The sequence below is a fragment of the Anolis carolinensis genome, unplaced genomic scaffold, assembly GCF_035594765.1.
Source record: "Anolis carolinensis isolate JA03-04 unplaced genomic scaffold, rAnoCar3.1.pri scaffold_14, whole genome shotgun sequence".
Taxonomy (NCBI): domain Eukaryota; kingdom Metazoa; phylum Chordata; class Lepidosauria; order Squamata; family Dactyloidae; genus Anolis; species Anolis carolinensis.
This window is the reverse complement of record NW_026943825.1, coordinates 9661898-9677844: the sequence shown is the minus strand read 5'-3', so window position 1 is coordinate 9677844 and position 15947 is coordinate 9661898. Positions and strand designations below refer to the sequence as shown.

Below are 15947 nucleotides of genomic sequence, written 5' to 3'. Positions count from 1 at the left end.
AGCTCCTCTCCCTTGCTGGATGCATGTGAGGGAGTAAGATGGCAGGTTAAATTGTTTTTCTTTCAATCCTCTTACTCCTTTCTAAACTCTTTTAATGTAACCAGTTGGTCCACCATAGGCTGCTTGACTAGCAGTTTCAGGTTTTCTGTCCTGTACTAGCCAGCTTTATCAAATTTCAACTGTTGAAAGTTATTTACCTCAGAGCTTCTCAACCAGTTCTCAAAATACTGTGCCTGCTTCGAAGCCAATTTAAAAAGCTTTCATTTTTCTCTCTCCTAAGTTCTAAATCTCATTCTATAAAACTCAGGAGTTAACTGCAGTCTTTGCTGCTTGAATTTGTGGTAATTTCAACGTTCCTCTGCCATGTCACTGTAAATTTCCAACAATTTACCACAGATCTGTGGAGGCACATCATCCAATTCTCCTCAGCTTATAATATATGTGATTGAAGCTTAGATGTTGGAGGAACAATAACAAGTTTATTCAGGCACAGAGTGGTTACAATTCTCAGAGGCACTTTCATTAACAGTTACAATATTAGTCAAACTCCCTATAGCGTCATTTCCTTAACTTAGTCCTCTGCCACTTTTAAACCGTAGTCACCCCTGTGATATTCGATCACAGATTCTAAGTCACCAAACTTATTTTAATCTGACTCAAAATGAACAATTGAGTCTCCCTTGATCCCCTCAACTTAGGATCAATCTTCCCTGTGACTCATCAGACACAGACTGAAAACTCTTATTTTAAACTCTGCACTTCTTAAACAGAACGACAGTTGGCTCTGCCCACTTCTCCATGGCAACCAGCTTCTGAGTGTAGAGAAGCAATAATTGCAATACTCACCCCTTTAAAACACAATGCACAATTAACATCTGTAAATCAAAAATTCATACTTCATTACAACATCGAATTCCAGATTTTTAATTAAAAGCTTAAGCTTGTTTGTTTTAATTCTCTGCCATTGTAAATTTCTTCTAATGACCACAAGGGAGCACGCTTCACTTTTACTACCTGCCTCGATCCGCCAACATTCATATGAGAAAATTTAGGAACAGATATGTTTACATTGTACAAGTAATACAAATAGATACTATATTAACTGACATAGTTTCTTGCTATGGAATCCTTGGAGTTGTGGCTTCCCAAGGTCTTTGTCTTTGGTTGCTGTGGGCTTTGCAGGCTGTATGACCATGTTCCAGAAGCATTCTCTCCTGAAGAGAGAAGACTCTCTCCCACATCTATGGGCCTTTTCTTCCACATCTATGGCAGGCATCCTCAGAGGTTGTGAGGCAAGTAGGGTTTATATGTGGAATGATGACCAAGGTGGGAGAAAGTTTTCTGAGGGAGGCAAGGGTGAATGCTGCTAATGGCCACCTTGATTAGCATTGAATGGCCTTGCATTTTGCTACGAGTTTTCAATGAATATCAATTCATTCAACATAGTCTGTGGTATATACTTGAAAATAAAGCCTGAAAAAGACTGAAAAAGCCCCCCTCGGCTTATACTCGGGTGAGGGTCCTGGTTGGCTTATATTTGGGTCAGCTTTTTATCAGAGTTGGGCAGTTTTATCTTAAATTTGAGCTTTACGTAAATATTCAAAAACATTGAACCTACTGATTCCTCAATGTAATTTTATTGGTATCTATTTTTATTTCTGAAATTTACCACCCTCATACTTGTCAATGCTTTCCCAGGTTTTTTTTGTAAAATTAGGTGTCTCGGCTTATATTCGGGTCGGCTTATACTCGAGTATATACGGTAAGTATCACACAATTAAATAAGAACAATAATTTCAAACCAGGAATTGGAAAAAAATTTTTTTTTCCAATTTTGTAATCTGCCCTTTGGTTCCCTGTCAATAAAGCCCTGAACACTGGCAACTTTTCCCTGGATTTTCTCAACACTGAACCAAGGTCAGTTTTGATTGCTAAATAAACAGATAACGGATCTAACACAAGTCAGAGATCAGGTTCTTCTTTCAGTGGCAGCTGTGGACATTTAACTTGGAAACAGAGACGAAGTTGAGTTCCTCCAAATAGGTGAGCAGGTGGAAAATTCCTTCCTTCCTTCCTTCCTTCCTTCCTTCCTTCCTTCCTTCCTTCCTTCCTTCCTTCCTTCCTTCCTTCCTTCCTTCCTTCCTTCCTTCTCTCCTTTGAAAAAGTCAATTTTCTAATACAAAATGTTATCCATTTTGAGTTTGTGGATGAACTAAAATTAACATCATGTCAGGTTAACTCCCCCCGAAACTCCATCCGTACTTAAGTTTTGTTATGTTGGGCCAATTTACTCTAGGTGCATCATCAGGTGGGTTCAGTGTACTCTCTAGCTGTACGGTGAACTACAACTCCCACTATGATGTCCCCTCAAACCCCTCCATAGGTTGAGTTAGTCCTGGGGGTTCTGTGTGCCAAGACCCATCGGTGTTTGGGTTCACAGTACTCTCTGGATGTAGGTGAACTACAACTCTCCCAAATCAATGTGAATTTTCCCCAAAGACCTCCAGTATTTTTTGCTGGTCATTTCTGTGTGCCAAGTTAGTTCCAGGTCCATTGTTGGTGGAGTTCAGAGTGCTCTTAGATCATGGGTGAACTATACATCCTAGTCCCTACAACTCCTTTAAATTATGGTGAATTCTCCCCAAACCTCTTCAGTATGTTCAGTTGCTGATCAATTCCTCTGTTTGCTGTGTGCCATAGAAAAGAATAGAAAAGGGTTAAGGGAGAAGCAGTGGGCGGAGTCATGCAAATTCCACACCAATGGAGAATGTAAGGAACACTGGGATGTCTGTGGTGGAGGAAAAACAGAGAATCTAGGGTGAAATTTTCCCATATGAAAGCCTTTACTTGGGTGGTGGGCAGGATGGTGTTTGAGGACATTGGCAGCCTCTTGGACATGCTTAAAGCACTCTCTATAACCTGCAATGTCATTGGAAGGCCATTGGTGTCTCCTGAGTAGTGGGAGATATATCTATTTGTGGAAGTGGGAGCTGTGGAAGTGGACACTCTAGTCCAGTGGTTCCCAAACTTATTTGGCTTACCGCCCCCTTTTCAAAAAAAATATTATTCAGTGCCACTTGGAAAGGGGGGGCGTGGCTTAGAGGGGTGGGCGTTGCTCCTGCTCAAGACTCAGAGGTGCTTTTGCTGATCACTTCCTTGGACATAGAGCCTAATGAACCTGGGATTTGTCATAGCTCACCTTTCTAAATCCTAGGAATCGTGGGAATTGAGTCCAAAACACCTGGCTGAAATTTGCCCATGCCTGGTGTAGATGCATGATTTCTGCCTGTAATGTCTTACCGGAAATGTCTCTGATTTTATTGCAAGGAGAAATGAAGCTGTTAGGGATTATCCTGCTTTGCGTGGCTACATTCCCTAGAAGACTGCAATGTGGTGAGTCCTTTTCTGTGTTGCTTGAAAGGGAAACTTGGCCCGTTTTACAAATAGAGGCGAATTAAAGGAGGCAGTTTGTTTAGGACTCTTCTATACTGCCATATAATCCACATTATCAGAGTAAACAATCCACATGATCTGCTTTGAACTGGATTTAAGAGTCTACACTGCCATATAATCCAGTTCAAAACAGATAATCTCATGGAGATTATATGTCTGTGTCTCCTTTGTGGAGGTTTTCATGCAGAGGATGAATCTTCCGGAAGGGATTTGATGGTGTCTTGGCAAAATGAATCTTCCAGAAGGGATTTGATGGTGTCTTGGCAAAATGGAGTTGGGCTGGATGGCCTTTAGGGAACCCTTCCTCTTATTTGATGCTGTGAATTCTCCTCTTAATTGAGGGGTGGGGAAATGTGGCTTTGATCTCTCTTTATATGGCCCCGACATCGCCAAACAGTCACCCCAAATCAGGCTTTCATTGCTTCTCCTGTTTGTAGCATTTATTTATTTACTTCCAGTATTTATATTCCAACCTTCTCACGACAAAAGGGGACTCAGGGCAGATTACAATGCACTTTATATGGCATACATTCAATGTCATAGACCAGTGATTCCCAAAATGGGTGCTACCGCCCCCTGGTGGGAGCTGCAGCGATCCAGGGGGGCAGTGATGGCACCGATGGACACAGGGGGTGGCCAGGGGAGGGGCCTCCTTCCAAGTGCGGGAGACAGGGCTGAGCACCTGAGGCGCCTGTTAGGGCACACAGGGGGCGGAGCTAGAGGAGTGGGCGTGGCTTCTTCCCAAGAGCGCGAGACAGGGCTGAGCCTCTGTATACCTCCCCTGAGGCGCTTGTTAGAACATGATTCAGCCCCATCAGGCACTTGGGAAGAGGCCCCGCCCCCTCCTTTAGCCCCGCCCCCTGTGTCCTGGTAGGCGCCGCAGGACAGGGATAGAAGCTCAGCCCTGCCCTCTTGAGCAGGAGCCACGCCCACCCCTCTAAACCACGCCCCCTTTCCAGAGGGCACTAATATTTTTTCTGGAAAGGTGGCAGGCCAAATAAGTTTGGGAACCACTGATCTAGACCAGTGATTCCCAAAGTGGGTGCTACCGCCCCCTGGTGGGCACTACAGCAATCCAGGGGAGCAGTGATGGCCACAGGTACATATATCTTTCTGTTTAATTGCTATTAAAAAAAATTAAAAATAATGTCCAGGGCACTAATATTTTTTCTGGAAAGGGGGCGGTAGGCCAAATAAGTTTGGGAACCACTTACACAGAAACAGAAGCAATTTAACATTTTCTAGGTTCCGGCTTCATGAGGCTATGCTCAATTCTGGACACAGGGGGAGCTGCTGGTTCATTGTCCACTTGAGACACTGAGCTCAATGGTAGTACTTCCTCATTCCTTTCCACACGCTGCTCTCAGTGTTATGGAGTTGTCAATTCATTCTTCTCTGCCTCCATAGACTTAACAGTGAGCTCTCTCTGTGCAGATAGCAACGGCTGTGTCACCTCCTTGAAGCGTGACATTCTCAAGCTGATGGTCAAATGGGAAGATGCCACCTGCCTCCAGAGCCAGCAAGGGCTGCCCCCGAACCTCCTCCAGACTTTGCCCCGAAGCTGCAAAGAGATCAAAACAGCCCTGGAAGGAGCTCCCGGTGGGTGAACTGGAGAAAGAAATGGGTCAGGTCCAGAATGACTCTAGAAAAGGGGAACACTGAGATCGAACTCCTTGTTGGAGAGATGTTTCCGTCAATTTTGGGTGTGTCCACACTGCAGAATCAATGCAGTTTGGCACTATGACTGTATATGCATGTATGTGACTTAAGTGGGATCACTACTTGTGTATGTGTGTGTTAAGAGAAAAACACCTGGTCAATTACAACTCATGGTTGAGTAATTGGAACAATCAGGGCTAACAGGCTTGAGCCACTCCCTGAATGGGGTATATCTGGGAAATGTAATGTCTTTTGTAATGTCTTTTGGGGGACTTACTGAATGCTTGCTAAGAGCCTACTATGAAGATGCATGAGTTTAATGCAAGGGACTTTATGTGAGTTTTGTTGCTGGAAGTTTTATTGTGATTTTTTGACTCTGCTACTTAAGAGTAAATGTTTTGATTTTATCTTCCATTTTCGTGGCTTGTTTTATTTTTGTTCATTGTGGATACAACAAAGGACTGGATAAGTCTGGACAGGACTGCACGCAGTTTGTTTTTCAACAAACCCGTAACAGGCACCACTTGAGCTGTCATGGTTCAAAGCTATAGATAAGCTGAGTTGTTCAGCCTTTTTTATGAGCTGAAAAAGCCTCCCCCGGCTTATAATCAGGTCAAAGTCAAGTCGGCAGCGGAACTTGGAAGCCATTGCTTGCAATATATGATATATTTATCTCTCCCTTATCAGTGTTTACTTTTCCAAAGCCTCCCTCGCTCTTAACCAAGGGAATGTTGTCAAGAGTCAGACGCCAATTAGCGAACAAAAATAGAGTTTATTCAGCAGATAAGCCAAAAAGTAATGTTAACACAGAAAAAACCTTGAAACACTTCACTATCAGTGCTTCAAGAGCAGTTCAAACAAAAATATAATTCGGCAACACAAGCAGGTAAAAACAAAGCTAAACAAACTTAGTGCAAACTGCACTTTCTGAGTCCAAGCCCTGCCAGCCGGCTCTGTAGTTTTCAAAGGAACAGTTCCCAAAAGAAAACACCAAATTGGTCAGGAAACAAACAAACAAACTAAGAATGCAGTAGACTGCTTTCACAATGTGGATAAAGCCGAAGGCTCCAAAAGGATGGTGAAAAGACGTCGTCCGGGATTCCAAGGTCATGTCAGGAGATAACAGCGGTGTCCAAAGAGCAAGCCAGGAGTCAAAAGCCGATAGTAGTCATCAATCACAGGGCGAAGGCAGTAGCAAGGTCAAATTCCGATCCAAGGTCTGAAGAGGGTGCAGTCATCCAAAACAGGTCCACGATAAGACACAGCGAGAGCCAAGCTAGGTGATAACAGCAGATTCAAATCATAGTCCAAGTCCAGTCTTCATGGAAACACAGAGATCCCTATGGCGCCTCAGCAACACCTTGCCACACGCAAAGTGCAGTGGCCAAACATTCCCATTTTATTCCCCTTCCTCCTGGGTGACCAAACACTCACACCCAAACACCAGGTGTCCCAAATCTACTCAGAGTCTGAGCTCCACACAGCTAGAGCTCGTGGATCTGGAGTACCTAGCAATTCGTCGGACTCCCAATCATCCTGCCCACACTTAGCCCCATGAACACTTAAAGAACCATCCTCCCTTCTCCAAGCATCCCAATTGGGATCAGCTCCTGCAGAAACCCCAGGTTCAGAAGTATCCATAGACCCCAAATCCCCAGACATCTCCGGTGGCTGTGCCCATTCAGTGCCCGCTTCCCCAGCCACCACCTGTTCCTCAGCATCCATCTCCCCATCTGAATCTTCCTCAGAAGATCCCCCATATAGCTCTCTAAGTCGCTTCCTGCGCAACTCCTCCAGTGAACCCTCATCACGAGGGTTTTTTCTTCCTCTTCGAATTCCATCACCATCAACCATAATCCCCGAAGGCGCAGTCACAACAAATGTTTTGAAAAGGGAAAGCCCTTGAAAGTCAGGAAGAATATATATATATACCCATTAATCTTATAAAAGCATTTCCCCCTGAAATATTTGTTAATCTCTGCTACAGATATATAGGCATTTCCCCCTGCAAGCCTTTGCAACCCCTATGTACATTTGTATCTATCTATCTATCTATCTATCTATGAATTTTCACCTCACAAGTTTGCAAGTCTTTGCAAATCCTATACAGATATAATTATCTATAGAGAGAAGGATGTCTAGATAGATAGATATGAACATAGGGCTTGAAAATTTTGCAGGGATTTCATTCAGATCTATTTTTATTTTGAAATTGACCCGTAGCTGCTGCATTTATTATTTTACTCTATTATTATTACTATTACATTTATTTTACTCTATTGTTATTAATATTAATACATTTATTTCACTCTGATCTTGTTATTACATTCATTATTTTACACTATTATTGAAAGGATATATAAGCACATTGACATTGAAGATGAGAATAATGATTTGATCAGAGTTGTACAGTCTTATCTTAAATTACAGTGTTATGTAAACATTCAAAAACATTTAACTTACTGATGCCCCAATTAATAACATTTTATTGGTATCTGTAATGAAGTGTTTTTTTTAGTTTACAGATGCCATGTTTAATTGTGTTTTAAAAAGGTCAGTATTTCAGTTACTCTGCACTCATGAGTTGGTTATCATGGAAAAGGGGGCGGAGTCAACCGTAATTTTGCTGGAGAAGTGCAGGTTTGAAAAAGCAACCATTAGTCTGTGCCCTGCTGAGGTACAGAGAAGGCTGGTCTTCAGTGAAGGGATCAGGGAGGCTCAAACGTTTGATTTTGAGTCAGTTTAAAATAAGTTTGGTGACTTATTTTAAGTTAGTCTGTGCCCTTCTGAGGTACAGTTAAGACTAATTCTCAGTTGGAGGATCAGGGAGACTCAGGTGCTTATTTGAGTCAGTTTAAAATAAGTTTGGTGACTTATTTTAAGGTAGTCTGTTTCCAGATAAGGAACAGATAGTCTGTGACTGAAATTCACAGGGTGACTGCAGTTAAAGCAGTAGAGAAAGAAGTGGAATTTTAAAGTTTGAAACATCTTAATACAGCTTTGCAACTGTTATTCAACGTACTTCTAAAAAGTAATTGTAACCATTAAGCTTGTGCCTCAATAAACGTGTTATTGGTCTTTTTTAACATCTCAGCTTCTGTCATCTATTTTACCATCAAAAGCAAACCAGAAAGAAAAAAGATAAATTTTAAAAAGTCTGTAGTATTCTTCGTGTGAAACAAGCTCACCAGCCAGCAGAGTCTTGTAGCAAAGGTGTTTATTCAAACACTAGGAAGGCTCCTGAGGCTTTGGGTGCACAAAACTATATATCCCAACCATCAGTAGTAAAATACATTACAGCTGTAACAACTAGAGAGTGTGGCTTAAAGGCACAGTATATCACACTCTCTAAGTAGCTAGTGGCTACATCTTCCAATAGTTTTGGCAAGAGTGGATAATCCCCTTAACATCTGGTAGCTGCATTATAAACATCTTTACCTCTGGTGGCAGCGTTTAAAATAAAAACATCTTTAATAAGTGGTGGCAGCGATAATATAAAATATAATTAATAGAAACTCCACATCTCCCCAATTGGTGTCAGAGGTGGGATTAAAAAAAAAGATTTCTCCCCCTTCCTGACATCTTTGCAGTATCTATTTTTATTTCTGAAATTTACCACTCTCGGCTTATACTGGAGTCAATGTTTTCCCAGTTTTTTGGAGTAAAATTAGGTGCCTCTGCTTATATTTGGGTCGGCTTATATATGGTACTCTAAAACCCCAAAATTTTGGAGGGCTGGTTAAGATAGTAATGCAGATCCAACATCTTTCCCTCCATGGATCATCCAAAGCCAGACAAAATTCTGATTTTAACGCCATTCATTGCGTGGTATGGATAGGCATAAAGTTGTTTATTTTATTTTATTTATTTATTTATTTATTTAAGGTATTTTTTTATTTATCAGTCAAAATGTATGTTTACATTCCTCATTTTACAGCATCTTAAACATATATTGTATATAATTCGACGGTAAAAAATCAAGAATATCTTTAAGCATATTTCTTATCAGTTTTTAACTTTTCCATTACAACTTTACTACATCTCTCTCTACTACACACTTTTTTATCTACTTATACATGTTTTATAAGTATATATCATTTTACAGCATCTTAAACATATCATATTGTATACAATCAACAATAAAGAAAAATCAAATCAAAAAAACATTTTAAAGCATATTTCTTATCAGTTTTGGACTTTTCCATTACAACAACTTTTTTTATCTAATTATACATGTTTTTATTGTTATTATTATTGTATGACACAGCAAACAAGATAGATATGCTGGATTTCGTTTCACAAAATCACAAGTCGAACACCTTTATTTATTTTTATTTATTACAATATATCCACCCAATAGGGGACTTAGGGCGGCTTACAATAAAACACATATATAAAATTGTACAATACATTGTGAATCAATTAAAAAGTTATTAAATTACATCAGACATTCTTCTTCTTCTTCTTCTTCTTCTTCTTCTTCTTATATCTTGCCTCTGTTGCTGGCTTGCACCCCTTATTAAAAATATACTCAATAATTTTCCCCATATTTTCCAAAAATCTGTTTTGATATTCCCTTTTTAATTTTAATATTATGTCAGCTTATCATTAATAGCTATGTTCCAGATTTCCCTATACCACTTTTAATTGGATTTCTTTTTTTTCTTTCCAAATTTTTTGCAATTAGCAATTTTGCTGCAGAGTAGATTTTCACTTATTCAACATAAACAGGCCAGCAGAACGTTGGATAAGCGAATATGTTGAATAATAAGGAGAGATTAAGAAAAAGCCTATTAAACATCAAAATAGGTTATGATTTTACAAATTAAGCACCAAAACATCATGATATACAACATATTTGACAGAAAAAGTAGTTCGTTACACATTAATTCTATGTAGTAATTACAAATTTAGCACCAAAATATCACAATGCATTGAAAACATTGACTACAAAAATGCATTGCATAATCCATAACGTTGAATAAGTGAGACTCAACTGTATCAAAATTGTAATGTCTATTGACTTTGGTTTCCTCCTACAGATGGGTTGTATTTCCTGGAAACGGAAGAAGGTGAGATCTATCAAACCTTCTGCGACATGACCACCCATGGAGGCAGAGCCGGCCCTAGGTATTTTTCAAGTGTAGGCGAACAGAATTTTGGCGCCTCTCCAAACCAATCACTGAAAAATAAAAGCGTTGGATAAGCGAAAATGTTGGATAATAAGGAAGTAAAAAGGAAAAGCCTATAAAACATCAAATTACATTATGATTTTAAAAATTAAGCACCAAAACATTATGTTTTACAACAAATCAATAGAAAAAGCAGTTCAATACATGGTAATGTTATGTAGGAATTACTATATTTGCAAATTTAGCACTAAACATTGAACAGGGATATAGGGCAGTGTGGACTTAGATAACCCAGATAGCCCTCAGTATTTAAAAAAAACCCTCTAAAATCAGGACAATAAATAAAGAACAACACTCTGAAAACAGAAGAAATCCAGACAGTAAACAATCAGGGACAGCTAACTCCTCCCAAAAAAAGATTCTCCCAGGCAAGAAGAAGCCAGGCCTTGAAGCCACAGGGCCATTAAATGCTAATCAAGGTGATTAATTACAACATTCACACCTGCTTCAAAGAAAAGTTCTTTCTCCCACCCTGGACCATCTACAGATATATAAACCCCACATACCTAGCTTCCAAGTTCCTACAGACCTCACAATCTCTGAAGGCCCCAAAGGTGGGCTTGCGTGGTGCGAAGATGGGTCTGCGCTGGCCGGAAGGCCCGAAAGAGAAGGAAGGAGGTGGAGAGTGGTGCCCTCCTCCCAGGACGATGGTGCCCCCGGGACAATGGCGCCACAGGCAAATGCCTATTTTGCCTTATGGTTGGACCGCCTCTGCATGGAGGCGGCTGGACCTTGGTGGCCAGCATCCATGAGAACAACATCTATGGGAAATGCACCCTGGGTGACCGCTGGACCAGCCAACAGGGAAACAACGGCAATTATCCAAAAGGAGAAGGAAACTGGGCCAAGAACACCACGTTTGGGACTGCTGTGGCTTCGACCAGCGATGACTACAAGGTGGGAAGGCAGGAGACCTTTTTTCTTGACAATGGTTTTTTATTACGAGGGCTATCCAGAAAGTAGATTTATTACAAGGGCTATCCAGAAAGTTGGAATTAAAAATGAACAAAGTGTAGGAGAAAACATTACCATATGCAGTTGAAAGCCACACCCAAATACCACTTCTCAACATAGTTGCCATTCAAATCTAGGCACCATAGCGATGAATGAGCTTTGCAACTTCTTCCCCACTAAATTCTGCCTCTTGCTTCCTCAACCACTTGTTTCCAACAATGCGTTTTGGCGATGCTGTGCAGCGTCAATACGCAGTAATGTAATTACTGTATTTATGAATTTAGCACCAAAATATCATGATATATTGAAAACATTGACTACAAAAATGCCTTGGATAATCCAGAACCTTGGAACCTTGGATATACAGTAAGTGAGACTCTACTGTATATGGTATTTCCTGTATTTTATAGGCAGTGTGGAAGAGGCCTAAGTGGAACCCTGTCTGTCACCGGGAGCCATTGTGGCTGAGGGGGTTGCTATGACACGAAGGAGGCGGGGCCTAAAGGGAGCAGGGCCTGCCCTTCTGACTGGCAGCCAGGAGGAGAACAGCTCTTCCTCATCCTCTGTAATTTATTTTTCTAGGTTTTTTAAATTGAAAGACACAGATTAAATGACTATGTCTTTTGTGGCCAAATTTGATGTGATTTGGTTTTGTTGTTTACTCCATAGGAAAAAAAACAAGACTTCATTGATGGAGTATTTCATCTGTAATAGGGGTTTCCTCTCTTCCTCCTGCCTACCACCTTATAAAGCAGTGGTTCCCAAACTTATTTGGCCTACCAACCCCCTCCAGAAAAAAAATGACTCAGCGCCCCCTGGAAAGAGGGGCGTGGCTTAGAGGGGTGGGCGTGGCTCATGCTCAGGAGGGCGGGGCTGAGCTACTCCCCTATTCCAAGATGCAGGGTTGCGAGGGGGAGGGCTGAGCTTCTATCCCTTTCCTGCGGTGCCTTCCAGGACACAGGAGGCAGGGCTAGAGGAGGGGGCGGGGCCTCATCCCAAGTGCTTGATGGGGCTGAACCTCTATACCCCGCCCCTGTGTTCTAACAAGCGCCTCGGGGAGATATACAGAGGCTCAGCCCTGTCTTGCGCTCTTGGAAGGAGGCCCTGCCCCCTTCCCCAGCTCTGCCCTCTGTGTGTCCCAACAAGCGCCTCAAGAGAGGCATAGATTCTCAGCTATGTCTCGGGATCTTGTGAAGAAGCCATGCCCCTCCAAATGCACCCATGGCCATCACCGCCCCCCTGGATTGCTGCAGTTCCCACCAGGGGGGTGGTAGTGCCCACTTTTTACTACTGGTTCATATCTTCTTAAGCCATAGCCAACAATCTCACTTCACTTTATATACCTTCCACCTCCACAATCTCATCAGGTGAGAAGTGTCCACCAATGTCTTTTGCTTTACAGAACCCTGGCTACTACGACCTTGAGGCAAGGGACATGGCCATATGGCACGTCCCCAACGACAGCCCCATGAAGGAATGGCGAGGGTCCGCTATCTTGAGGTACCACACCGAGACTGGCTTCTTGGCCGTGGAAGGAGGCAACCTTCTCCGGCTCTACCAGGTAATCTTGGCGGCCCCAGAAAGTCAATATTTGGAAATGAGAGAGATGGAACTATAGTCCAGATTTGATTATCTATGGATTTGATTTAAAACATTCTCCTCAATGCAATTCTATGACCAGCTACCAGCAGAGGGGGGTTCCATTGTGCAAAAAAAATAATAAAATAAAACCCATATCTTTCTTCGTAGTTTTTCATTTTTATGAGGCTCCTATTCCCAGGGCCAGTCCTAGGTAATTTTCAAGTGTAAGCGAACAGAATTTTGGTGCCCCACCCCAAACCAATCACTGAAAAATAAAAGCGTTGGATAAGCAAAAATGTTGGATAATAAGGAGGGATTAAGAAAAGCCTATTAAAGCCCATTAAATTACATGATGATTTTACAAATTAAGCACCAATACATCATGTATTACAACAAATCGACAGTAAAAGCAGTTCAATACATGTTATGTAGTAATTACTATATTTGCGAATTTAGCACCAAACATTGAACTGGGATATAGGGCAGTGTGAACTCAGATAACCCAGTTCAAAGCAGAAATTGGACCCTGAGGGTCCTTCCACACAGCCATAAAACCCAGAATATCAAGGCAGAATAACCCACAAGTATGTTTCAGTCTACTTGGAATACACAAAGCGTGTTTAAGAACCGGTCCAAGAGTCCAGAAGAGCCTTGACTCCCCATATGACATCATCCCATGTTCTTTGCTAATTAACTTAATAATAATAATAATAATAATAATAATAATAATAATAATCTTTATTTATACCCCGCCACGCCTCCTAGGCACCCCCTAGAGCAGGGGTCCCCAAACTTTTAAAACAGGGGGCCAGTTCACAGTCCCTCAGGCCATTGGAGGGCCAGATTATAGTTTTTAAAAAAATATATATGAACAAATTCCTATGCACACTGCACATATCTTATTTTGAAGTAAAAAACAAACAAAAAGGGAACAAATACAGCCTCAATGTTAATAATAATAATCATTATAATCATAAAAATAATAAAGAGGGTTGAAAAGAAGACCCCTTGGGCCATCTACTCCAACCCCCTTCTGCTTTTGTGCACCACACCATAATCAAAGCACCCCTGACAGATAGCCATCCAATAATAATAATAATAATAATAATAATAATAATAATAATAATAATAATAATAATAATAATAATATCACCATTTATTTCATGTCAAAAGCATTGGTACAGCAAATACATTTCAAATAATGGAAATAAAATAGAAAAGAAAGAAATCACAAGCAACTAAATAGTTTTGGACCAAAAGCGGGCAACAGCAACCGCATTGTCTGTAGCTTTAAACAACTCCTCCTCCGTACATGAGGCAGGGCATTGTGGGCAAGCATACATATGCTGAGTTGTTTGTTCAGCTCCACAGTCACACAAGGTGGAGGATTCCTCCAGGTAGTGCCACCTTGCCAAGTTGTCTTTTGATCTGCCCACTCCACTTCTGAGTCTGTTCAGGGACTTCCAAGTTGCCCATTCCTGGTTTGCCCCTGGAGGAAGACCCTCTTGGGGGGCCATCCAGTTAGAATTGCCAGGTTCAGCTGCCCAGAGAGACACCCTTGCTGTTGCTGGAGGAACATCAAGAGGAGTGGTGGTTCTCATGACGTTCTCAGCCCTTCCTTGATTTGAGTCTGGTGGGAGGAGGCTGATAGCCATGCAGTGGGTGGCTTTCACAATGTTCGACCTTTTTTCTCTCACCGTTAGCAGCAACTTCCCGTCGCACGTCAGGAGGGGCAATGCCAGCTAACTTGTGGAGTTTATCAACAGGTGTAGGTTTAAGGCATCCTGTGATTATTCTGCATGTTTCATTCAGTGCTATGTCCACCTGCTTTGCATGGGCAGACTTGTGCCAAACAGGACAGGCATACTCTGCAGTTGAGAAAGACAAGGCCAGGGCTGATGTTCTTATTACTTGTGGGTCTGCTCCCCATGCGCTGCCAGTCAGTTTCCGCAGGATGTTATTGCGTGCAGCTACTTTGTGCTTGGTGTTCATGCAGTGTTTCCTATATGTTAGTGTTCGGTCTAAGGTGACACCAAGGTATTTAGGATGAAAACAGTGTTCGAGCTCTTGGCCTTCCCAAGTAACTTTCAGTTTCCTGTTGGCTTCGCGGTTACGTAGGTGGAAAGCACACACTTGTGTCTTGGCAGGGTTAGGCTTCAGGTGGTTCTCTTTGTAGTAGCTGGAGAGATCTTTCAAGGCATTGGTGAGTTGCTTTTCAACTGTTTCAAAATCTTTTGCTTGTGTTGTAAGGCCAAGGTCATCAGCATATATAAAGCTCTTTGTGAGTGGTGGTTGTGGCTGATCGTTCGTGAAGATGTTAAATAAGGTCGGTGCAAGAACCGACTTGGGGTAAACCATTCTTTTGCCTCCTCCATCTGCTTTTCTGGCCCTGAAACTCCACATAGAAGCTGTGGTTTTCTAAGAGGGTCTGGACAGTTTTTGTAAAGTCAAAGTCCCGGGTGATACGGTAGACTTTATGCAGCATTTTTCTATGTTGCACCATGTCATAGGCTGCCGTAAGGTCCACAAAAACTGTTCCCGTGATGCAGCCTTTCTCGTAGCCTTCCTCGATATGCTCAGTCAGATGAAGAATTTGACCTGTACAGTTTTTCCCTGGTCTGAAACCTGCTTGTTGTGCAATAAGCTTGTGTTCGATAACAGGTCCTAGTCGATTTAATAGCATCCTCTCATAGACTTTATATAGATGACATAAGAGGGAGATTGGTCGATAGTTCCTGGCATTGGAGGCATCTTTACCAGGTTTTAAGATGGCAATGAGCTTAGTTTTCCTCCATGCTCTGGGAATCTGTTTGTGTGCCAGGCATTGATTGTAGAATTTCCAAAGCCAGTTTTCAGCTTTGGCCCCCAAGTGCTTGATTTGCTCCATCATCAGGTCATCTAGGCCAGGTGCTTTACCAGTCTTACATCGCTTGATGGCTTCTCTGAGTTCTTTCAGGTTTAGAGGAGAAGACAACTGGTGGGTTTCAAGTTCTGGCACCCTGTTGATTTTCATCTTTATTCTGCTGCGGTTGGTTTTCCCATTCTGAATTAGCTGGTGAGCTATCTGATCTGGTGTCACGTTCGCGTGTCCAGGGTTGACCAGAGGGT

General features: G+C 41.9%; 2 protein-coding genes across 6 annotated transcripts in view; one reads left to right on the top strand and one right to left on the bottom strand.

The window, feature by feature from the left end:
* The first annotated feature begins 430 nt into the window (after positions 1–430).
* Positions 431–15947, top strand: part of LOC100562190 (intelectin-2) — a 22535-nt gene continuing 7018 nt past the window's right edge. Inside the window, exons 1-5 of one of the 5 annotated variants that reach the window (XM_016998618.2) lie at positions 2059–3393; positions 4888–5052; positions 10155–10226; positions 11026–11201; positions 12661–12819. In XM_016998618.2, coding sequence (XP_016854107.2) covers positions 3276–3393; positions 4888–5052; positions 10155–10226; positions 11026–11201; positions 12661–12819 — 690 coding nt within the window. In that variant the 5' untranslated portion in view covers positions 2059–3275. The other 4 variants (XR_010001229.1, XR_010001230.1, XR_010001228.1 and 1 more) reach the window with 4 other exon arrangements.
* Positions 7922–15947, bottom strand: part of LOC134294281 (uncharacterized) — a 21567-nt gene continuing 13541 nt past the window's right edge. Inside the window, exon 2 of the mRNA XM_062964822.1 lies at positions 7922–10294. The gene's annotated coding sequence lies outside the window, so the exon portion shown is untranslated. The remainder of the gene's footprint in view (positions 10295–15947) is intronic.